Source organism: Cupressus sempervirens, chromosome 5, assembly GCF_028749045.1.
Source record: "Cupressus sempervirens isolate cs-2001-9-10 chromosome 5, ASM2874904v1, whole genome shotgun sequence".
Lineage (NCBI taxonomy): Eukaryota > Viridiplantae > Streptophyta > Pinopsida > Cupressales > Cupressaceae > Cupressus > Cupressus sempervirens.
The window spans coordinates 78,101,950-78,128,965 of NC_143122.1; the positions used below are offsets into that span (position 1 = coordinate 78,101,950).

Genomic DNA, 27,016 nt, shown 5'->3' on the forward strand with positions numbered 1-27,016 from the left:
GCATCATCAACACATTTAAAAAAATTCAAATATACATTCATTTGGGAAGAACTAACATAAAACAAAAATTCAAGCATACATTCATTGATATTACAAGCCTTTTAAACTACTAGATCTCATATACGTCATTAAAATACCTCCATTCATTCACATGCACTCACGCATATGATGCACTGGTTGAAGCAAATCATGGACTGATATTTCAATGGAACAACACTAAATCCCTTCTATTGTAAAACTTTGGTGCAAAGGAACACAGGCATGCGGCTTTATATAATTTTTACAGGTTAAAGCATACAGCTATAAGCTACCCATAAAATAGCAAAAGAATAGCCCAACAATAAGGACATTGAAATTTAGTATAGCTTGAGCTCTCTTACTTGTGCTCAATAAACATTTATCATGTGAAATATTCGAAGTATTTGCTGAATTGTGTTTGGCTAAAAGCTTTTGAAGGATCTGGAACAAAATACTTTTATCTGTGCACTCACACATTCGTAATGGTAGATTTAACTTTCTTAGTACGCATGGAAATATTGAATATATTGCCCACAATTTCATGTGGGTGCTCGAATGGAAGCAAGCCATGTGCTCAAAAACTCATGAAATAGCTCCATGACAAGTGTTTGTTTAAATTCATGTCCACAACTGTAGATATGCTATGATAATAGTGCTGATTTTATTTTACGCACCGTGCATGATATCAAATTACTCACAGTCTTCACAGATTCTGCCGTTAGCCTTGTCTTACGAGGATTGTAAGTGCTCACTGTTATTTGAATGACAAGGGTTAAAAGTGCTCCGTTGTCTTTGTTTGAATCATTATACTCACTTCCAGACCCATGATCTGGGAGAATAGAAAAGCCACATGGAACAAGAGCAACGCTAGCCGAGTCTTCTTCACCGCTAATAACTTGGTTGAGTTGTGAGATATCAACGGGTGAATACACAACAAGGAAGCCTGATGAATCCTTGCAACTCTCTTGTAGTATCAATGTTTTACTCTCGGCCTGCACTCAAATAACATGGCGTTTTTTCTTTAATTACATTCTAAATATTTTTTCTCCTAACTTACCCTCATTCTTTTGATCAATCTGTTGTAATGCTTAATACAAAAGATATTTTTAGGTACTTACACTTGCTGTGAGGAGACAGACATTGTTTCCTGGATCTTGTCCCGTGGCAATATAACCAGTTTCATGCATTGGTCCTCCATTTGATAACATATCCCACTACACCAAGACTCCAATGTTGTTGTTAGCCTTGCAGAAAATATTATGATATATGGTGAAAGAGGGAGAGTATTTATAGATATCAATAAGAAAATATGTTATAGCCAACTTCATCTACCATTCTTTGCTTATAATGGTATCGCAGTGTACTTAGCATTTTAGAGAAGCAAGAATCTATTTGAAATGATTTCTATATTGCTCAGTATATCAATTTAAAATAACTCTAAATATATTGACAAAAGGTACCTGATATCAATGTCTGTTTCTCTTTGGAAAAATATTTAAAATAGACAATTAAAATCTACTGCTCAGCAATGAATAACTTTTTCAGCTAATATTTCTATGTGCATTTTAACTTCACTTTCGACATTAAGGGTCTGTTTGGTTGCAGGCATAGGAATGCAATATTGGGAATAGGAATGGCTATCCAATAACAACTATTTTTTGGAATGGGTATAAGCTCATTTTAGAGAAAAAATAGGAATATGCATTCCTATTCTCTATTACAATTGAAGAACCAAATTGAAAATAGAAAACCTATTCCAAATTTTCTATTTAATCTCCTGACGCCCCATTCTAACTTTTGCAAATTGAATTTCCAATTGGAAATAAAATGTCTTAAATTTTGTTTTTTTAAAGTATTATTTTTTATCGCATTCTAACTTTTGATAAAAAGAAAAAACCCCTCTCAAAACTTCGATAAAAAATCCTTTCAATGTCATCCATTGCTCTGATCCAATCTTCTCCTTGACCATTTCTTCATAATACACTGGATCATAAGAAAAATAAATAAAAATAGAGTACAACTCTAAATTTCTGCTCTCGATCATAAATTTATTCCAAATTATTTTTGCTTGCCTCTATACCACGATCTTTGTGACACAAGTGTAGAATCTGATTCATCACTTGTGAATTGAAAGTAAGATGGCTTATCTGGCCTAATAGTTTACTTTCACAAAAATTCCTTGGGGTTCTCAACTTCGAAATTTATTTTTAGAGAGTGGACTTAGTTGACTACTTTGTAATTAAGATTCTCCTTCATTTAAATTCATTGTTGCCCTTAATCATGTTGAATACACCTGGAAACTTGGTCGGGGATCAGTCACTACCAATATTGACTTCTCACTTCAATCCCAATATATGTATCTTTAGTCAGCAGCAATCAAAGATACAACAATAAATACATTAAAAAATCAACGAGGGAAAAAGCTTAGTGAGAATATCTCTCACAATATATGAGAAGTATTATAATGAGGCTTGTCGGACTTGCAGTCCAGATTCATTATCCCAGAGCTAGATACAATTAAGGACCTATTAAGGAGACTCTTTATCTCAGCATAAGATACATGGAAATGTGAGTGTGTATGTCTTAAGAATGCTACTTCCACAAGTCTCATGATGTTTAAAACAACTGCTCCTTAACTCCTTAATTTTCACCACACACATTCGCTTCCTCAAGTTGGCACCTTTCACAACTCTGATTTGATCTTCCATACATGCATTTCATCATGTAAAACATCAATCAGGTAAGCCTAAAGAAATGACTTCAACAACTTAATGAGGTAAAAGGAATCCAGACAAAGAGAGAAAGAACCTAAAAATGTCCTATTACATCTTCCTGAGTAAAAATGTCCTATTACATCTTCCTGAGTAACCACAAACATAAAATACATTGGGTGCACACTCTCAAAAATTGTCATCAAGGTAACATAGAGACGTAGCATGCAACACTTCACCAGTCAACACTAATTACTCGTTGCATGTCACTCTAATCAATGGTATGGACCCAGACGACTCATCCCAATTTCCTATTCTGGCACAAACCTCAAATGCAAAGTGCAAGCAAGAACACAGACCCTATGGACCTAACATCCTTAAGTGACATAGGAAACTAATTTGACCAGAGTACCTCGATGTATTTGGTCATTCTATTTTCAACTATTTCTTTGAAATCCTTGAATATTTCAAAAGCTTCAAAATTTAACTTAAAAAAAATATGTTTTCTTTTTTGAAATTGTCAATAAAAATTACGAAATAAATGCTTTTTCTTAATATTGTTTACAATCGTACAACAAGCTTTAATGCTGTAAATCTTTTAAGACATTCGTATTGTAAAAGCTACTCGATGTTGTTTCATCAAAATTCAACACATGCCCACAATTTGGCTCCTCCATTGCTGGTATTCCTCTCACGATCTATTTTTTATGTAATAAACTCAAACCTCCAAAATAAAGGTGTGCTTGTACCAAGAGCTATTTCGTCTAAATAAGATGCCTTCATATTCACTTTAGTCTAACCTCCTCCACCGAGTGGCCCCTCTTCTCCTCTTCACTCTCATCGACTAAGGCCCATTACAAACTAGCATCTTCTACTAAAGGATCTATCTTCTTCTTTCTACATGCTCTCTACTCTCGTCTCCTTCTATAAAGGTGTGCTTGTACTAAGAGCTATTTCATAATAAGATGTCTTTGTATTCACTTTAGTCTCTCTGTGGGCTATATTTTTTAGTTTCACTTATGGTTTTGGTATGGAAAAAGTTTAATTCTTGGACATGTTAACTAAGACACTTGCTGACCTCCACCGAGTGACCCCTCTTCTCCTCTTGACTCTCATGGACTCGGGCCCATTACAAACCGTCATCTTCTACTAAAGGATCTATCTTCTTCTTTCTACATGCTCTCTACTCTCGTCTCCTTCTCTATGGAACCTTGTCCAACCACGACCAATATCCTAAAACATTCTCCACATGCTCTATGTGCAGCCAACCAATTCCCCCATAGGAAAATTTGCAAATATATCTTCTCATACCTTTCACAAAGACAAATTGAACTCGAAATCATAACACTCATCAAAATTTTCCTCGTACTCTTTTCCCACTCCAACATCCTCTTCATGTTCATCTTCATCATTAGCAACCTTTTCGCATTCCACTATTTTAGCCACATCTTCTTCACCCTCTTTATCTAACACAACTACAACTTTCTATAATGCTACACTGAGCAAGTGTTCGATCCTCTTCATAACTTCCTCAACTGACTCACGCTCTTCATCAAGTTCATCATCAAACATTGGACCTTTGTGCATAATTGGCCACTCTATTTCAACCTTATGCTGAATTGTTGGCTCCACATCCTCTAAAGGACATTTCTCCACTATTGCAAGTTCCCCTTTTGTCATCTCATGCTTTATCTCATCCAAGGCATCCATGCCTTTTGCCTTAATTTCTATGCTTCCCTCTCAAACATTGTCATTCATGTCTTCTTCTCCCCTTCTCCAACAAAGGGATCATCAAAATCTAACCAATCACAAACCCAAAGGGATCATCAAAATCTAACCAATCACAAACCCAACTTCCTTTTTTCTCAAGACTCCCCAACTCTCACCGTTGCAAGACTTCACATCTACACGAATCTCGTGTTCCTCTCAAACTCTCACCAATTCACTCTCTTTACAGCGTTGAGCTCTCAACTGATCAAGACATCGCACACTTGCAATGATCCGTGTGAGCCCTCCACAACAACTTCACACTCTCAAGTGCAAACTACCTCATGATCGATGATGTATTTACACAACTTCACTCTTCACCCACCGGTCCTAGTAAAAGCTGCCTCTTATTTGACACTCGAGGTTAGAACCTCCTCTCTTATACCATTTGATGCAAGAACTTGCCTAATCCCTATAACCTTAAAACTCAAACATAAAAGAAACAAGCTAAAGATTACAACAAATCTGCAATCAAAAATAATTATAAAACTAGCCTTTCAATGGCCTTTCCCTCTCAGATCTCCGTATACTGACTCTCATTTCCACATATTCTTGTGGCATCAATTCTTAATGCAATATATATCCTTATCCTCTCTCAACAACATCCAACACCTTTCTTTTAGTGCAGATGAAAATTCTCCCTCTACTACTGCACACTCAACTCTTCATCCCCACCCCAGCTTCCTTCTTACTTTCTACATGTTGCATCCTCTTTCTTTGACCGCTTCTCTGTCTTCATTCCACTTCTCTGCCCATGGGCTGCATATCTACTCATGTGCACCCATTGCATTTCTTTAGAATCTGCCATTTTTATTTGTTCGGAAGCAATAATAATCCACATGCTTGTCTACATTTTTCATATTATTCTCAAGTTTCTTCTATTTCTTATGTGTTAATGAATACTTATGTCCGGTTCGAGTTCCCATGCCATAAGGATGCTCGTAAAGGATGTGGACGTTAGCTAACTAGATTTTCTTAAAATTGTCTAAAGCCTGATCAACAAATTCACCGTGTGCATATCCTGAAATCAATCATAGCAACCAGCGTTCCTTTGAAGGCAATCTTTCCACAGTAGCTGCTGTTTTAACATTTAATAAAATTTTACTATTTAAAGCTTTGTTTAAGTTGAAGCAAACAAACCAAATACATATTTAGTTGAATCCGTCCTATATAAGCCTGCATCAACAATCAATAATAGTAATCTGAATCAATAAATGGAACATGTTGACTGATACTCTCCAAGGGTTTTTTTAAATAGAGAAATACAACTTTCTAATGGCTTAAAAGTATACAAATGACATACATACATTTCCAACTGACTCCCCATTCACATCTCTAACATCCTACTATATCCTACATTAGACACTTGCAATTAACCATCTTGAGGCATGGCAGATGCTCTTACAATCTTACAACTGTCATAAGTATATGGCATAAATGTTGCCATTACATGTAGCACAAACTGTAAGAGAATCTGTGATAACTAACTATTATTAGCTGATTCTCTTGCAAAGGCAACCGCCTTCTCCTTGTAAATGGTATCTCCTGTCACTGTCCAATATGTCAGAGTCTATCGTAGGGTGTCATGAAAGCACTTATTAAGGTCCTCAAATTTAAATAAATGACTCACACGTGTAATATGTATCATACTCATTGTCAAGTAGGATGTCCCTAATCCTGCGCATCCCACTTGATGACTAGATATTTGTACGAAATTCATTAAAAAATAAACAAATTCAATGATCAATGTAAGATTTGTAGAAACCTAGGATAGCTCTCATACACTTTGTGAAAGGTGGATGGACAAAATAAACTAAAATGAAAAATACAATGTGCTGCCGCACTAATATATTTCATTAACCATTTTGTCCATATCAATAACATTACAAATAGACTTTTCTAAAACTATCTAAACATAAATAACTTCTAGAACTTTACAAACTTAAATATTAATTTGACCTAACCCTATTCAGTAATGCAGCCGGAGTTTTTAGAATCCTCTAGTATTATTTTACATTTCATTTGAGGGGGAAATTACACATTCCAACACTCCCCCTAATTTCAACCTCAAATGTTGTTGCATACAAATCCAAATCGTTTATTTTGCCTGATGTCAAAATGCTATTTTCCAATAATCTTTATATCCATTAATGCCTTCATGAATAGTGTCTTCCAAGGTTACAGCCTTTAATTTCTACAAACATTTTGTCAGCAATTGGCTGAATCTTTTACCAACGATTTCCTCTTTTCATAGGATCCACTAATACTCTTGCCTCCTCTGTCGCAAATGCGGGTGGCAAGATTCACTAATAACCTTGATCAAATTCATGTCTTCTTTTAGCTACCCCTTGATAGCTTCATCTGTCACAAATGGTGACATGGTTTTCCAAATAACCTTGTTCCGCAAAATAAAATATCTCTTTGCTGGCACAAATGGTGAGAAACAAATTCCTTCCTTCTTTAGCTATCCCTTGATTAGCTGCTTCTGTCAAAAATGGTGACAGGATTCTCCCAATTAACTTGACTCTGATTCGTCTGTCACAAATGGTGACAGCATTTTCTTACCTAGCCTCTGATACCACTTGTAGAAACCCAAGACAGCTCTCATACACCTTGTGAAAGGTGGATGGACAAAATAAATTAAAATGGAAAAATACTCAATGTGCTGCAGCACTAATATATTTCATTAACCATTTTGTCCATATCAATAACATTACAAGATGCCTCTATTTATAGAAGGCTTTGATTGTTTCCACAAATATCTAAATTACATAGGACTTTTCTAGAACTTTCTTTACATAAATAACTTCTAGAACTTTACAAACTTAAATATTAATTTGACCTAACCCTATTCAGTAATCCAGCTGGAGTTTCTAGAATCCTCTAGTATTATCTTATAAATCATTTGAGAGAGGAAATTACACATTCCAACAAGAATTGTGAAGGTTGAGACACTTTAATTCAATATATTTAATCTTTGGTCAATCAAAAAAATTGTATAGTATTAAAATACAGAAGGGTGGTAAAAAGGTAAACTCTCGAAATAAGACCATGTTTAAATGATATCAAGACATAGGAACCAAGTGCAAAACATAGGATAAAAAAATTGAAGTTAAAGCAATTCCAGCAAGAGTGGGGTCTTAATAATCGAGTTTCCGTGTACATCCCTAAAGGTAAGATTATCATCAATTAGCTCCCTAAGCAATGAAAGCACTCCATTCGTCAGATATTTTAAGGTTTTTATTGTGCTTTTGTGCATGCACCAAACACTTGGCCGACTCCATCCAAGGAACCTTAACAAAGTTGGGAAATCAATAGCACCACGCCCGTGAGAGGAGGAAAATCGTAGTTATGAGTATTAGGACCAACCTCAAGAAACATTTCATTTGTATCACTAAGAGCTGCGAAATTAAGAACGATAGTCTTGTCTACCAAATTCACTATGAACTTGTTGATATCATTGAGGGGGTAGAGGCAGACGGAAAGATTCTAGCAACAATGCATCAAGTGTTACCCTATAGTCCACAAGCTCCTACAAATGAACCGCCTATGCAACCTTACTAGCTTGCACCTAAATATTGATAAGCATATTACATAGTTTAGTGTAAAAAGAGAAATGAACACGAGTAGATCATCCTAAAGAGATAATAAAATTTCTATCCTTTCAAAATTTGAAGAGAATCTCTATCCTAAAGTGCATAAAATACAGTTATATTTTGAAAGGCAGACAAGGCCTATCCCCTAACAAAACCATATCCATAAAAAAGGAACAAGTTAAAAAGAATTGGTAAAAACATGAATTCAATTGGAAGACTCCTAAGCTCTACCATTAAGCTAGCAAAGTTGTTTGTGATTCTCCAATTGTACATAGATATGACAATAGTTTTGAGTGAATCTCAAATGTATTAGACAAAAAAAAATTGAAGGCCTTGATAAATAATACACAAGAAAAAATGATTTAAATATAAGCTGAAAACTAAAGCATCAAATAACCTAGAATCTACAATGCCAAGGTCCCTTAGAAGACTGAAGTTCCTAGTAATGATACAACTAAAAAACTATTGGAAGAAAAAATAGGATGTCATTTCTAATACTTCCACCAAGGACTAAAGTGCTTGACCTAAATTTTGTGAACTATTTTGGAAGGAATGGCATCAATAATAGTATTTTTGGTCTCCTGATCTTGATTAGAAAATCTATATTTTATTTTTACTCTATGGCTGAGAAAGGAAATTCTTGGTAGCTAAATAAAAACTAGATGAGTTCTTATGGTATATTTAACAAACTCTAAGGAAATTATTCATGGAACTCTAGTTAAAGGATGATCTTGAAAATAAAGGATGGGAAACCACCAAATAGATTGCTGGTTCATTGAAAGGCCATTGCAAATATTATTTCTTGCCCAAAGAAGCCAATGATTGATAGCCTCCCAAGTTTTCCAAATCCATCTAATGACAAGTGTCTTGGACTTGAATTGGCTACTTCCTGGTAAAAAGTGTAAAGTTCCAAACCTTTTACCTGTTGGCCTTTCAAAAGGAAAAGTTGAACTAATATAATGCTTAATCAGAATTGGCCAAGCTTCATTTTCCCAAAGAGCTCCAATAACCCATATGCCAAAAGAGCAAAACTTAGACAACAAAAAGAAAGCAAAGTCATTAAGAAGACAACAATTTTCACTAACAACATAATAATATTCGAAACTTTTTAACTACTACAATTATATATATATATATATATATATTTTTTTTTTTTTTTTTTCTAAAAAACCCAACCTCATTTTTATTTTTTTCAAATCGAGAAATCAAACCTCCAAAAGAACCCTAAAAACTCTCACAACTATTAGTTTTCCTTTTCCCATCTCACAGATCACATTCTTCCATACAACATTATATAAACTCATAGATGGCGGTTAAGGCCCCCAAAAAACAATGCGATTTGAAATACTCATAACAAAACACTAAAGATATAGAAGCTTATGTTACCTCATTTCTAAGTCTTCCATCTCTTAAGAAATCAAACAGCCTTTCTGGTGAAACTGGAAGCCAAATTGAAACAGCAGCACTGAGCACCCCCGCAGGAGGTTTCCTTGGGTCATCACTCCTTTTCCTTGGTGCCACGCGTACACCACCACCATCTTTGAGGCCTAACACTTGACTCCCATTATGCAAAGTGGAATAGTTCACTATTGAATAGAAGCTTTTTGTCATTCTCTCTGCAACTTCCAACAAGCTCAGCCCACCATCCATTCTTCCACGCACTACTGTAAATGAGGGATAGAGAAAGAAATAAATATGGTTGTAGTGGGATTTCATTGTGAAGAATGAGACAAGTTCTAACCCAAAAGTAGTGATCTCTATAATTTGTTAGTTGAAAAGCATACCCATGTTTTGCAAGTGTGAAGTTGCAAGGCGTTGAGTTCGGCGTTGCAAAGTAGAGAGCCATTTGTGTGCTCCAAAGCCCATCCCACTACTCATATATGCCAGGTATAAGTTGTGAATCTCACTCTCGTCATACTCCCAATGCTCCACCCATGTCACCTAAAAAGAAAAAACAATGGGAAATTAGAAATTGAAATAAAAAACAGACAAAATTATGTTGTAAAACATTTTATCATACCTCTCAATTATTTTAACTTAAAATTGCTGTCAAACTTGCAAATAAGAAAGCATAAATAATTTCCACCTTCACCGACAACTATTGTTTAGCTAACCTAAGCAATGTTCACCTTCACAAATCACTCATTCTTCATATATTTGTAAAAGAGGGCGGGTGGATGAATCAATCAAAAGACAGAATAATGTCTATCTTTAAATCCAATATTGAAAATTATTAGATTAGCTGAAGCTACGAATACTCAAATTACAAGTACAAAGATAATTCATTGTATATAAAAGTTGCAAAAAACTATTGCCCACCATTTGTTAACCTACCGTGTAAAGGTGGCGAAACTTTGTCCACCATTTGTTCAAACTTCAAAGAATGATGTATCTTGATAAAGTTTAAATTTATTTTTCTCATACATATCGAAGATTGTCTAAGTTCTTATTGTCCAATATTTTTAGCCAAGGCAGGATGAATATCAACCGAGGAACTATCAAAATAGTGACAGAAGAAATATAGTGACAATTATTGTAATAAAGTAATGGTGATATGGAAGATAAACAGTAATGTAGAGATAACGGTATAGAGTGTGTAAAAACTAAAAAGAATGACATGTACTAAATTGGTTAACCGTTTTTAAATCTCTATAATAGTTTTGAATCGAAATTTCAGATTAAATTCTTCAATCAATTATTAAGATGATAAAATGTCATTGAAAACAGATAGTATGATATTTAGTGTTCTAAATTTTTATGTGTCTATATTGTCTACGAATTTGAATGCTCATAATAAACATTTAATATGAATAATAACAATGGGTGAAGGACTCAATTAAAACAAAAAACTGAAGTTTCTTAATTTCATACCTCCAACGGAATTCTCTTCATGCTGAACTCTTGGAAAAGATAATATTTACGTAATACAAATTTTGGATAGTGTGCTGCCATTTATATAAATCCTTAAGTCCATCTTGTGCTTTAATATTGATTTTCATCTCATACTATTTTAATGTCTGCACGTCATGAACTTAGGTTACATAAAATATTGGTCAATTATTCATATCTTTCTTGTTATTTTCAAATTTATATTGTAAAATAATTTTACCCTAATCAATTTTAAAATTATTTTTATTTTGATTGAATTAGCAGAGAGGGCTCTGATTAGTTTAATTATTCATATCTTTCTTGTTATTTTCAATTTTATATTGTAAAATAATTCTATCCTAATAAATTTTAAAATTATTTTTACTTTTGATTGAATTAGCAGAGAGGGCTCTGATTAGTTTATTTTTATTAGTTCTATTTCTCCTCCAAGACTCCTTATCAATTGTTTATTTAAATTATTTTTGAACTATTTTTTCTAATTATTTTTTATATTTTAATTTAATTTAATTTTCTATTTAAAATAAAATGTGTTAGAGAATACATTTAATGTTTTTGATGTATTAAAAAGCAGTCAAAAGGGGGGCTGACCCCAAAGAACAGCAGGCTGGAAGACAACCGGTAATCATACCCCTACAATTCAACTTATGCCTTTCCTATACATCAAAAACATTTTATCAACTAGGAAGATATCCAAGTTCTTCTTACTAACAATATTAACATAAACAACCATACTACTAAGAAGTCTAAACCAAAAAATATAGTTGCAGCATAAGATACGGGTGCTCCTATATAAGCAACAGTAAGCTAACTTAAACAAAATTGCCTCGCAGGGCCCAAAATTCACCATATGCCAAAACATAACAAAAAACTAAATCTCTTTACCATCTGGATCCTCAGCCAGTTTGTCCTCCTCTTTAACAAGTTTGTCCAACAGGGTCTTGCCAGTCATCCACTAGAAAGTTGTAGCGGGAGCGTGTGGTATCTGAAACCTATGAAGGCCTACAGATACCTTTTCTCTCGGAGCCGAGGTGGATCACATTTGTCTTCCTCTTCCTAGCTGGTTTCATTTCCATCTCCGTGGATTCCGAGCTCACATCTTTCTTGGGGGGCTTCTGAATTTCTCCATTTTGAGCTTCTTGTTGGATCTCTTAACAATCTTATTGCTCACAGTGGCAAGGGGATTAACCAAAAGAGGTGAGTTAAGGGCAAGCTGGAATTTGTAGATTTTGAACATGAAGGCCAGGTGCAGGATATAAAAGGGACTCCCTTCTTTCCTCTTTTTCCAAACATTAAAACCAACATCCTCCATCAAATGCAAAATAAAGTGCGGAAAAGAGATTTAAGTCCAAGTTCCTAAAGTGATTTAAGATGGGGAAGTGGCAATAATACAACACCTGAAACCGGTGCTCGAGCATTATGTAGCACATGATGGCGTAGCACACAATGCCCCATGGCTTAGGCAGGTCCTCATGAGAGAAGCCACCACACATACGCATAGGTTCCTCCTTAGGGCAGAAAAATTTCTGCGGACTCATTTCATCCGAGACTCTAGGCTATTTACGCCAGCTCTTGCCCTCAAGAGACATGCCACCCACCTTAACAATGAGCTCCTCCATCATTTCACAAGCCACCCCATTAATGGTCACCTTTCGCTTCACCTAAGAATAAAAAAATTGCAAGGAGACTTGCTCGTCATACCCTTCAATGTACTCCATGACTGACAAAAGCCCACCTTCCCGCAAATAGACCCACACCGCCTCATTATCTCTGATGCAGGCTTCAATTTCATCCGGCTCAATATGGTTCGAGCTACCACCCATGTCGCCTTCTCCGAGCTCAATCAGCAAACCCTTAGTTTGTAACGACATTCCCATGTTGCAAGACAAAACTTTAAAGCGAAGGCCATTTAAAACTATAACACTGAGAATGATCACAATGTAATAATCGATACCCATATTATGAAGACAAGGCATCACATTTTCCAACTTCTTTCCCGTCTTTGCACGTATGAACCATAACTTTCCCCTCATAATACACTTAATGTAAATATTATTTATATGATATATATTGGTGTAATATATTTCTATGTTTAAAATTTTATCAAACTAATGTATTTCAGCTTAAGTTTAAAAGACAATGATTGTTATATAATTGAATGTATAAGTGTCACTTATACCTAATTAAATGTCACAATTACCTCTCTCTGTTAACATCCATCCTCTTGATTGAAATTAACTCAAATCCTCTTGAATGTGTGTCCCCATAACTCATTCGTTGAAGACCTTATGTATATAGTAGTATACGTATGTTTTTGATTGAATTGCCAATGAATTAAATAGTCACTTCTACCTCACTATAACTCATCTATTAATTGAAATTAACTTGAATCTTCTTGGACATTTTCGACAGATAACAAACATTTTGAAGCAAATTGAGCTCATTGTTGCATCTGATGTGATCTAAAATTATACAATAAGTTGTCAAATATTCAAATACTTTTACACATTGCTTAAATTTCCTTTCTCCTTTCAAGCTTTACAACACACAATGCAAGGTAGAAAGTAAAGTTCCAAGGTGCAATACCACACACTAATTCTAAGGAGAGTATTCTAATAAATTTTGTTCAGGTCATAGATTTTGGGACAATTTGATGGAAACCCTATAAGGCACCAAATTCCCAAAATAGGGTAGACCCTCCTAAACATACATCACAATCCCCTTAGAAGGTGCAAGTGTCCCTAGGCACAAACACCATCTATTCAATTGTATGCTTGCAACAAAGTTACTTCCAAATATTTATTCTTGCATTTATTTTTTTGCACAATAATAGTGAATGCTCTTAGTTTTTCTTGACTTTGGTCAGTTTTTTGAAATAGCGGTTGGGCTACATGAACCTTGTTAGATTATGCTTTATGGTATAGGGGAGAAGACCTAGTACTTAAACATCCTAACTTCAGGGTTAGCAAAATCTTACGTGGAAATTTCAAATCACTCCCATTTTTTTACAATGGTTCAATTGCAAAGTCATCTACTTATAACTAACGTTTAAAGTCCACATCATCAATTATGATGCCACGTCAGCATTCTTCTTGTCAAGTTGACCAAAACAGCCCAAATAAAATGTTAGACCAATGGTCGTGCATAAAGGGTACCCATACTTGCACAACTGATGTGGCATCAAATCATTGGTTACTTTTTAAAACTAAGGGTACATTTCATTCAATTTTGGATAGTCATCATTGCGCTAACAAATTTTTAAAGTCACAAGTATTGGTACAATGTTGTCAAAAAAATTGGGTATAAAGTCAATAAGTGTAGGTATCAAGTCAAGAACTCCTATCACAACTATTGGAACATGTTCAAGTACTGGGTCCTCTCGCCCGCCTCCCACAACTTCATCACATTTTCTATATTTATTGTAGTCCCTATAAGTCTTAATATTCTCTCTCAACACTATGTGATCTCCTAATCTTATGCCTTCTTGTTATATGTAAATTCATCGATCAAATCCAACCACAACTAAATAGAGATAAATAGAAACCTGAACATATTCTAGAGATCATTATCATACTTTATGTCTTTGATTCCACTTGTAAAGATCAAGGATTGAGAAGATATGTACATCATCTCATTTCTTCATAAAACTAGATGGATTGTTCAATGTAGAGGTACCAAACTTAGATCTCATAATGAGGTTATTTGATTTGACTTTATTAAATTATCTCTCTTTTCAAGAGAGATTTTATCTAAAGTCCTTGCAAAAAGTGTTGGAGGTTATTCTTTGTAGAGGGGCTTCTTAGTCCAATCCCTCTTTTTTCTCTTCTTTAGATGTTCTCCCTTTTTCTTTATGGAGATTATCTTTTAAACAAGTATTTAACATTTCATTGCTTGTTTAAAGCACTTACGTTCTAAGTTGCTCATAAAGTAGGTTATGAGCGCATGTCTCTTTCATTAAGTAGATAAAATGAATATGACATTTTTACAATTAAATGCCCACTTTTGTCTCAATTTTCCTTCTTTATTCATGGAAATTAAGTGTCACGTCTTACCTCCTCACATGGTTCCACTATCTCTACTTATTGAGTTAGCCCCTCTTGATTGAAGTCAATGCAAATCCTCTTGTACACATGTTGTCATGAACAATCCATGGGAAACATGTGTTCTTTTTTCCTTTACTATTTAGTGAAATCAAATATTTAATTTAGTTGAAGACATAATAGCATTTGGTAAATTGATGAAGCAAACTAATAATATATTGATACACTAATTTAATATGAAATTTTTGCCAATCATACATAAAATTAGGCTTTTTCTATCATAGATCATTCAATTTAATAATCTTCATAAATAAAAATATAAAATTCATAACATATTACTTCAAAATTTTACTTGAGTTTTTAAGTGATTAAAAATGAAAGTGTTTAAGGCAGTAAAACAATTATTTAAAATATTGAGATTTACATACAAATTTAAAATATCTTTATTATAAACACAATTGAGGTAAGGAAACTAAAATAATAATATAGATCTAAAACTCAAATGCTTTATATATATATATATATATATATATATATATATATGACCTTTTTTTAATTGCACTATTACAATAGTAAACTTCAATTTCGTGATTAAAATGTGTCATAAGCTTAACAAATACTTTGACAATCACTTATACTATACCCATGGCTTTAAAAAAGCTTTTCTTTACCAATTTATAAGGTTATTTAATATTTAGATAACTTATATTTGCATGTCAATCCTCTAATCAAATTTAAAAGGGTCCTAAATTTGAAGATCTATTTTTATTTTCTTTACTTTATTCTTCCTTTTTTCACAATTTGAATGATATTGGACTTAAACCTTTATATTTGATTAGTTTATGTTTATTTACGTTGTTATCATTTTTGTTAACATGATAATGTTTTAGGTTAAAACATTTGAAAATTATTTGTTTTTCTTTTTTACTTAGGTAATTATTGGTAGATAAACAATACTGAACTACCAATAAAATAAATGTAATGGTTTCTTTAAGTGAATTAGTATTTATATTAGAACGATACTTTTTAATGTTACACCTCTAGGGCTTAACAATAGTATCAAAGAAGGGAAATAAAATGATGATTGTTACAAATCTTCCATTGAGTGGAATAAAATCATTGTAAATGAATTAGCAACATTGTATAGATTTATATAGAAGTTGGAGACGTCACATGAACCAAGATTGTTGCCAGCTAACATTTGAAAAATGTTAAAGATTGTGCAAAAGTATATTGTTGCTTGATAAGAAAGAATATATTCCTAGAATCACAATATAACTGCTCATTTCACTTGGTAAAAAATTTTAAAGAGATGGATATAATGAAAATCATGTTGAAATTATTTATTTATTTTTGTCATGGAAATTCTTACATTGGTCGTAAAAGGATAACATTGTGAGAAAAAATAATAATAGAAATCTTCAACATGAGAAATTGTAAATAACAATTTATGTATGACTTTGAAACAAATTTCTTAAATATAGTAGTGTAGATTGGCAATGTGAGCTTCATGCATGGAACCTATGGAATTTCATGACAATCTATGGATGACTTTGAAACAAATTTCTATAAATATTATTGTAATATAATTGTTGAAAAATTTGTAAAAATGACAATTTGTGTATGACTTTGAAACAAATTTCTTAAAAATAGTAGTGTAGATTGGCAATGTGAGCTTCATGCATGGAACCTATGGAGTTTCATGACAATCTATGGATGACTTTGAAACAAATTTCTAAAAATATTATTGTAATATAACTCAATTTTCTTTTGTCATGCATGTGGGTGTTGTTTGGAATATACAAGTAATATTGTTGCTCGATAAGAAAGAATATATTCCTAGAATCACAATATAATTGCTCATTTCACTTAGTAAAAAATTTTAAAGAGATGGATATAATGAAAATCGTGTTGAATTTATTTATTTATTTTTGTCATGAAAATTCTTACATTGGTCGTAAAAGGATAACATTGTGAGAAAAAATAATAATAGAAATCTTCAACATGAGAAATTGTAAATGACAATTTGTGTATGACTTTGAAACAAATTTCTTAAATATAGTAGTGTAGATTGGCAATGTGTGAGCTTCATGCATGGAACCTATGGAATTTCATGACAATCTATGGATGACTTTGAAACAAATTTCTAAAAATATTATTGTAATATAATTGTTGAAGAAATTGTAAATGACAATTTGTGTATGACTTTGAAACAAATTTCTTAAATATAGTAGTGTAGATTGGCAATGTGAGCTTCATGCATGGAACCTATGGAGTTTCATGACAATCTATGGATGACTTTGAAACAAATTTCTAAAAATATTATTGTAACATAACTCAATTTTCTTTTGTCATGCATGTGGGTGTTGCTTGGAATATACAAGTAATTGTTATTACTCGTGGTAGACAATAAGGTGTTAAATTGTTTATTTTTTAATCTATAAGGGTGTGTACACATCATATAGTAATGGCAAATTGTCTCTACAATTTCATGTGAGCACAATAAATGAAGCAAAATTTATATTAAAAAAAAATTGAAGACACTCTAGACTTTTATTCATGAAATATATGTTGTGATAAAGGAACTTAATAGGCTACAAGATCAAATAGGAATCACAAAACAAGATGAGGTTAAACAAGATATACGACGACTCCTCCTAGCATTTTAGCAAAGCAACCCTGCAAATCCAAATAGTCTTTTAAAAGAACAAAGTTCAATAAAAAAGGCAAGATGTAAATTGTTTAAACAAGAGACAAAATCTATTTAGACAAAATTTGCTACATCATCTAGACCCATCATAGAAGTTTGGGAATCCCAAAAAACAAATAGGGATAAATGTGGCATTAGTTATCAAGGTTTTGTTGATTCTTATATCCTAGAATATTTCAAACACATAAAATTTGTATTGGGGGGAATAATGATAAATGCCATATTGCGTCAAAAGGGATAAATGTGGCATCAGTTATCAAGGTTTTGTTGATTCTTATATCCTAGAATATTTCAAACACATAAAATTTGTATTGGGGAACGATGATAAATGTCATGTTGAGTCAAAATTTATTGGTAATCCTTGTGATATTTAAAATTCTAAGCAATCAAAAGAAATATGTATCAATTCCAATAATGTCTTAATTTGGTCCGATTGTTTGTGTTAAGGTAATCTCCCAATAATTGATTTGACTTGCACCCTTTTACACCATGTGATTTGCATGGGTAAAAGCACAAACCTGTGTCATCTTTTATAAAGAAACGAGATATCAGAATGCGACAGTTCAACATTAATGACAAAAAAAATGCTGTGTTTAAAATTTGAAAATATGTAGACTAATGAAATGTGTAGAATTGGATGAATTTTATGCCTATAATTGTTATAATTTTTTTGAGCAAGAATTTATTCATTTTCTTCTATTTTGAAGTCCCTTCTTTAACTGTAAAAAATATAGGGTGCAGTTCCGATCAAACAAGTATATACAAATCATCTTTTTTTGTTCTAATTTGAAAATATCTGATGACATGTATAGCTAGGGAACAAAAAAAGAAATAATTATTTTTTATGTATATTTTCTTTGTTATAAGTACTCAAGCTCGACCTTATCAAAATCTAACATTTTTTTCCTCTCGTCAAAACTTCCCTATCAAATCTATACCTTGAAAAAAAATTACATATTCATGAAGAGGACTCTCTCCTCCAAAGAAAAATATAATACTCTTATTTTTTTGATATGATTTACTATTTTTTTTCCCTTTTTGAGAGAGCATCTTCTTAAATGTTGAAATATCAACTTAGAATATTTTGAAATTATAACTAATCAAAATACTAAAAAAATTATATACTGATGATATTCAATTTGATATCTATAATAGGGTATTTTTAATTTTTGAAAAAAATTGAGTTTTGATAGAGAAATAAGATTTGATCAAAATAGGTTTTGGTATCCTAAACGGTGACACAGATCTATGCTTTTACCTGCATATCATTATGCCAAGAACTATTATCTACAAGATCCACAATAAAATTCTACATAATCTCTAAGTTTTGGTTGGATAAATCATTCAAGGTGCAGATTTGAGGTTGAATTTTTAATGAAGTCTTATAATAGAGTTCAATATATTATTATTGGTGAAAATGTGCCTCCACACAATGATGACTAATTTAATGATTCAAAATAGATCAAAGTGAGCCAAAATTGAGGGCTATGAATATTGATTTTTCAAAGATGTCACTTGATAATTTAGATAAGCCACCAATTGTTGAAAATATTGAGGAAATGAAGATCTACCACCTATGATGAATGATATTTTTACCATTCGTGATGTAGTTTGTGATATTTTAAGTCCTTACTAATATGTTGCACTTATTTAAAGCTATGGAGGAGGAACTTGATTAGATTTAAAACTTTTACACACTAATCTTTCTTTGTTCTTAACAACGATATGATCTTCATTTAATTTGTTTGTAAAGAATCACTTTGTACCAATGACATTCTTGTTTATCTCGTATGGGTACCAATATCACTATTCTTAATCTAATCAAGTTCCTCTTACATCGACTTGACTCATTTAAACCTAATGGTTCTCGATATTTCTTATAGTCTTTTTACTATTTTGAATAGCTTTAATAAGATTATAAATTATTTTACTTTTACAAATTTTGATAACTAAGTCTTTTATTTTAGGCATTAATTTCATATAAGTCATCATCTAGAAAATCCAAAAACTATAACTACATTCTTATGCATTGTGAAAATCTAATAGCTTTAATAAGATTATAAATTATTTTTCTTTTACAAATTTTGAATATTCAACTAAGTCTATCATTATATACATTTATTTAATATAAGTTATCAATTTTGTTTAATAATTTATTATCTCATTTGAACCATCATTTTTCAAAGTTAATTAACAAAATAATAATTTTATTCATTCATTTCAAAAATTCAATTTTAATTTAATGTGTTTACCAATGTTTGAAGTATTGATTAAGATGTTATTTAAAATAAAATTATGTGACTCAAATTTCATTGTTTTTTAGATTTACATATCCTTCGTCCTAATTTTTTGAAAATTTTAATTATCCTATTATCAATAACTTAACTATTGAAAGTTTAATTATTTCAATATTGAAAGTTTTAAAAGTTTAATTACTATATTATCAAAGTTTTAAAAATTAATGTTCTTTGCATAAATTTTATTAAAATATATATTTTTCTTTTATTTTATTAGAAATAAGAAAAATGATATGATCAATTGATTGATTCAATAATGACCAAATAAAATAGATATAATGAATAAATACAAAGTAGATGTATATAGGTAATGCATGATAACTAGGAGTGATGCAAGTGATAACCTATCAATCCACAATAGGTGGCATCACATGTCTACCAATGGAGGGTCGTCTTCCATTGTAATACAAAGTATGTGTAAACATGTGCAACAATAAGAGGATGATAATGTGAAGAGAGCACTAAAGGTGGATCTTACACAAAGTGGAATGAAATTTAACAACTAACTCCACCTAAAGTGAATTTTTTTCTGCTTTCTTGAACTTCACTCTAATATTAAGAAAGAAAGCACCCATAACCAATGGCAACACATTTTTTAGAGAGAAGTTTTTCTATTGTAAGTTTTGCCTTTCAAAGATTGGTTAAGCAAGTTTCTTGTAAATTTATTTTTTCTTGATTAACCTAGAAACATTTTACTACCTTCTCCAAAGAAAATGTTTTTGAAGTAAAGCTACATAATTAGCATTTCTTGGCATTTTTAAAATTTGTTCTAAATGCATTGAAAATTTTAATGCAATAAAAAAAATTATATGGTAAATTAATTTCTAAGAAGCTCTCCATATCTAATGCATATTTATTTTTATTTTTTTTCTAATTTTCTTTTTTGGGAGGGAGGGGGGAGGGGGGGGGGGGGGAGAGTGTACGTCATATTTACATAATTTCTGCAATTCAATACGAGAGGATACATATAAGTCAATACAAGCCAAAGATTGAAAGGTATCTATTTTGTCAAAAGTTGCATAGATCATGATATTGGCCTCATTCTTTCTTTATTGAATCTTTAATAGATTTTAAATCTTGTTAATAGAATAATCAAGAATGATACCATTGCCATTTACCAACTATAGTCAACAAATAGATCTCCAAAATAAATATAATCAGTTCCCTTACTATAATTTTTTAACATGTTAAAAAAAGGTTGTTAAAAATATTTACTACATTTTATGGATGGTCATGGCTGATGTAAGAGACACGTCACTTCATACATGCAATTATTTAAGAATCTATAAATCCATATGTTTGACATTAAAAAAAATCTTTTAGGCTTTCCATTATTTTCTACACTATCAAAGCTAATAGCAAATAAAAATCAAAACTAAAAATAAGATTATAGGCATTACTATTATGGTAGACAGAGAAAGTGTTGAAGACAAGTCTATCAAATATACTTACTTAGCAATTAAAGTTGATTTTATTAAGAATGAGGAGGTAGTAATCAGCTACAATCTAAATCTTTGTAGTCTATCTTAGCTGCACCTCCTTCCAGATTATACAAGGTGGAACAATGGAGAAAAAGGCATTCATAATATTACGGGAGGTGCTAATAGTTTGAGGTTGGCATTGGTTTGTTGATAGATATAAGAAAATCATTTGGAAATTGTTGGAAGGTATGAGGTTTTGAGAAGGATATTATTTTTTAATCAAAACTTTTATATATCTATGTGTGAGATTAGTTTTGGATTATGTAGTTCAACTATTCATTTCATCTTATTATCTTTGCCCCTTCATTTTTAATGGAAGACTCTTGTATATATGTGGCAAAGCTCTATGTAAACAAGTTCCAATGAATGAATAAAGATGATTGGCGAACAACGTTAAATCATGTCTCTATTTGTGGCTTTCAATTAGTCTACTAATTTTGTAGTTAGAAAAACTATTTTTGAGAAGTCCATTCATTCACTATATTGAAAATAACACTTGAAAATCACTAAGTGTTATTATTCACAATGTTGCTAGTACGCTTCTAGAATCAATTATCAACATTTCTAGTTGTACTTAATGATCCATCCTCCAAATAAGAGAATTCAAGAATACAAAAATAAACATGAATTCTAGAAGCCTTCAATCTTTAGTTCATTATCTATTTCCCCATGCGGAGTGAATTAAAGAAGAAATTGAAGGCATCATTAAAAAGTAATAGCACTATTCAAGGGGATTTAAAGGTTAAACTTTTAGACACCTCTTAACAATCACCATCTTTATCAGAAAGTGTTGGTTGTCCTCTAACTATTTTGGAAGCAATGTGACCAAACAATAGATATATGTAAAGCATTGTAAAGCATTGTAACTCACACCAAGAGATCAAATCAACCTGATAAAGAAGACATTTAGAAATTGTTTGGTCTGCAATGATATTCATTAGCAACCATTTGGTCCAATCCATAGATTCTATGGTGTTCTATGACAATGAGAAGAAATAAGAGTGGTCATTAAATCATGAACAATGTAGGAAAAAGGGCGCGAAGTTGCGAGTCAAAGGTTTGTCACTTTTTGTTTGTAAATGGTTTTGGTTAAATAGTGTTTTGTCTTCCAAACAATGGCTAGGCAAGAATTTTTTTTTTAGATCCATTTTTTCCTAATCAACTTAAGTCAATGAGACACTTTACTATCTACCTTTGATATTACATAATTGACATTTCTTAAAGGATTTTAAAATTTATTCTTATGCATTTAGAATTTTAAAACAATGGATACAAAAAACCACACTGTAAATGAAGCTCTAAGAAGCTCCCCTATCTAATGCATATTTCTAACACCCTAAGAAAATGTTAGCATTACCTTACGCCTTAAACATTAGCTACATGTTTTGAAACATAACTAAAAATCGGAAGAAAATAGACCTTTGAGAACCTGTTCGGCATATCCTGGATCAGACAACCAACTGGTCTCTTTTTGCATTTTAAGAAAGAGGAAGATATAGGCTTTCATTCAGGCTATCAACAAATACATCCACCACCGCACACACACCCTCTTCATGTTGTTTGCAATATCCAAGGAAGAAATTATTGATTGGCAAATACACAAGCCTAAAAATGGGTTGTCAAATAATCTCTAAAATTATTGATTCGCGTGACCTAAAATGGCAACAACAAGATCTACAAAATCCACAAATTGTTCAACACCCTAAAAGGATTGACTTTCCCAAGTAGTGGTCGACTTTAGGCAATAGGATCAACTTTCAAAAGCAAGGATAAAATGCAACCCTGTTGAGCAATCTCCAAATGTGAAACATATTTCAAAGCTTCGAGATTTGACAAAAGGAGTATCTGAATTTGAAATGTGTTCTTACTTCCGAGATCTCCAACCTACAATAAAAAGGATTTTTTATGGAGGATTTTCCTTGGTCAAACCCAAATTCAAGAATTAACTTTGAATTGAGATAGAAAATGGAGAAATCTAGCAAGTAGTTGAAGCATATCTAAGACAAAGTAATGTAAATCTATGAATATGCTCTTGAATTTAGAATGTAATCAAGTAAGTAGATGCAATAGCACTACTCAACTTCAAAAACCATAACAAAGGAATTCAAAGTAAATCAAAACCTCCATAAATGAATGTGCTTCATATTCACCTTAGGAATGGATGGAAGGATGAATGTAGAAGATGCAACAAAGGATCTTGAATGTACGAAAGGAGATCTTGAATGTTGAAAAAAATATGATAGTTCTTGCATAAAATCCTTCAATTATTTTAATGCGTGAATCCTTGTTCTTCAATGGAGAGCTTCCTTGAATGCCCGAATTGCTTTAAGAATACTTGAGTACATGAGAGCTTGAGAGTTTGAGATCTTAGGCATGTGAATGTTTATAAAGGGGTCGGAATAACTTTCTCACATGGGCTAACTATACTTCGAATTTTATACCTCAAATAACTATAGACTTAGGACCTAAGAAGGGGACCCTAATAGGTCCCAAGAAGGAACACATTGTGTCCCTGATTGGACCAACAGGGATGCATTGTATTCCTGATTGGACCTACAAGGATGCATTGCATCCCTAATTGGACCATCAAGGATGCATCGCATCCCTTATTGGAGCAGTTGGTACATATTGGGTCCTTAATTGGACTAGCAAGGATGCATTGTGTATCTACTAACCAGGTCCTAAAACCTTCGGGAATCCTTCCAAATCTCGAAACAAGTCCCAATCTTTGAAAACTCAAGTATAGTTTTCTAGAAAAGCCAGTTTCAGTGTAGAAATAGATTATACATGATCCCAAGTAAGGGAAGGAAGAACCCAAGTGGATAGATCCTACTTCGAGTTTTGCATCATAAAATAGGAATACTATGGAGGATCTATTAGGTCCTACCCTAATTCAGCTTAGGAGGAATGAGAAGAGATGAAAACAAAAGGGGAGAAACAAAAATTTAAATGATGAAATCACATTAAATGGGTGCTAAACCATCATTGAATTGAAGTTCTTCCAATTTATGAAAGCACTTTTAGTTCCTACTTTAGAAAGAGTGTGGATTGACCCACACAACTAATAAAATAGAGAAGAGGAGAACAAAAGAATCTGGTTAATCACTATGAAATAAGACATCACTAAGTCAAAGGGTCATGAGCCCCCAAGAAAAAGGGTTCTAACTCAACATCCCTGCACAAGAGTGCAAAGGAAAAGACAAAGAAACACAGCTTGAAAGACATATATACAAAAAAGCGTTTAGTATTGGAACTTGAGTGCCTCGTCAAGAAGTAATAGCACTATTCAAGGGGATTTAAAGGTTAAACTTATAGTCACATTTTAATAGATTTGGAAGCCCTTGTTTCTAATTGCCATCTTTAAGAGAGAAAGTTGGCTGCTCTTGACTATTTTTGAATCGATGTGATCAAAAAATATATATAAATGCAATGTAACTTGCACATAGAGATCGAATCGACCTGATGACAAAGAGACATCTAGAAATTGGTTGGTCCGCAGTGATATTCATTAGGAAACATTTGGTCCAATCCATGGATTCTAAGGTGTTTTATGAGAACGAGAAGAGATAAGACTGGCCATTGAATCATGATCAATGTAGGCAAATGGGCTTTGCGGGTCAGAGGTTTGTGTTGGAAAAGGGTTTTGGTCAAAAGTGTTCTGGCTTTCACACATTGGCTAAGCAAGTTTTTTTAAATCCAATTTTCTATAATCAGCTCAAGTCTACGAGACACTTTGCTATCTTCTTTCTAAAAGTAAAACTACATAACTGGCATTCCTGAAAGACTTTTGAAATTCATTTTGATGCTTTTAAATTTTTAAAACAATGGAAAAAAAACTATATTGTATTTGAAGCTCTAAGAAGCTTCCCATATCTAATACATATCTCTAATACCCTAAGAAAATGTTAGCATTACCCTTCGCATTAAACATTAGCTACATCTTCTGAAACCTTACTAACAATGGGAAGAAAGCAGACCTTTGAGAACCCGTTTGGCATATCCTGGATCAGACAACCAGATGGTCTCTTTCTGCATTTTAAGACAGAGGAAGATAGGCTTTCAGTCAGGCTGTCAACAGATACATCCACCACTGCCCACACACCCTCTTCATGTTGCTTGCAATATCTAAGGAAGAATACATCTCTGGTTGGTACCAGCGGTGACAGTACTTGGAGCTCTGCATAAATCTACAGAAATGAAAAGCTCTATTTTAGTTCATAGCACATTCTGACCAGCTTAAATATGCTCAACCATGATCAACTGAAAGCATACATACCAGAAGAAGGGCACCATTTAGACTGCCACCAGCTCCACTGGATATAACATCAACTGTAATTGCCCTTGACACAATGCAGCAAAATGTATCCTTCCATTGTTTCTGAAGTTCAAATATAAAAAACCCTTCAGATTACTTTGTTCGCCATTAGCTCCAATAACTACATTGACTTCTACCCAAAAAATAGGACTAGAATTGGGTATCATATTATTTTTCTGAACCATGATGTCTAATATTGGCCGGCAGAGAATTTTGCAGTGGGTGGCAGTCAAAATAGAAAAACACCTAAATCTTGCATTTGGGTTTTGAAAAGTAGTCATGAAACTTCAATTAAAATAGAAGTTTAATCCCAACAAGCACAACTGTGGTAAGCTTTTATTGTTACTGTCAGATGTAATAATGACACCATCCTGATAAAATAGATGCGAAAAAAAGCGAGAATGAATAGTTGCCATGATTTTGACATACCATGTTCATCAATGCCTCTACCAAGCTCAAGCTCTTGATGAACACCACGGCTGTTTCTCTGCTCGCATCAGTCTTCAAGTCGGGACCAGACTTATGTTCCATATCAGCCCTTGTAAATTGATTCATATATTCTTCATAGATGAGACATTCTTTGCCGCCATGGTCTTCATACCATAAAACTTCTTCTCCTCTATCAGTGGCCATCTTCATAAATTCCTCCATTGCTTCCGATGCAAGTTCTGCAGCCACTGATTTGTCTATACTCATCAAAATCCCCTCCATTCCAATGATACAAGAAGAAGAAGAAGAAAATAACTCTGATTGATCGATCTACTCTACTTGCTATTCACACAAATTATTCAGCGGCACCAACAACAAAGAAATACTTCATTAAAGTCCACCATTAATTCAAACATGGTTCTGACCAAAAGTAAATGCATATGAGAGATATCATTAAAATTACTGCGGAACACAATGAATGCTCCACTAGCATCTTTGTTGAGATGACAAAATACCAATTGCAAGAGTCATTAATGTGCTACTCCAATTCCAGTACATTAATTGTGAGAAGATGGTTCGAATGGACTTGATTTGTGAGACTTCCATTATTACCTGACACTGGTTCGGTTTCTCTCATTTAATTTTTCAGGCAGACGGCAGCTTCTAGGTGGACATGAAATTGTGATTTAAGCAGATTTGGAGATATGAAAATGTAGTAGAGAAAAGAAGCGTGTTGTAGTTGATAATCATTTCGAAAGTCCCGAGC

The 27,016-nt window shown here is 32.8% G+C and overlaps 1 protein-coding gene across 1 annotated transcript; it reads right to left on the reverse strand.

The window, feature by feature from the left end:
• Nucleotides 1-104: 104 nt before the first annotated feature.
• On the reverse strand, nt 105-26,734 carry LOC149554640 (homeobox-leucine zipper protein ANTHOCYANINLESS 2-like). Its single transcript, XM_089833492.1, has 7 exons — nt 26,251-26,734; nt 25,783-25,884; nt 25,484-25,693; nt 9,877-10,033; nt 9,479-9,756; nt 1,137-1,232; nt 105-1,010 (listed from the first exon to the last, which is right to left on the reverse strand). The coding sequence occupies exons 1-7, from the start codon at nt 26,530-26,532 to the stop codon at nt 660-662; spliced, it is 1,476 nt and encodes a 491-aa protein (XP_089689618.1). The 5' UTR covers nt 26,533-26,734; the 3' UTR covers nt 105-659.
• Nucleotides 26,735-27,016: the final 282 nt, after the last annotated feature.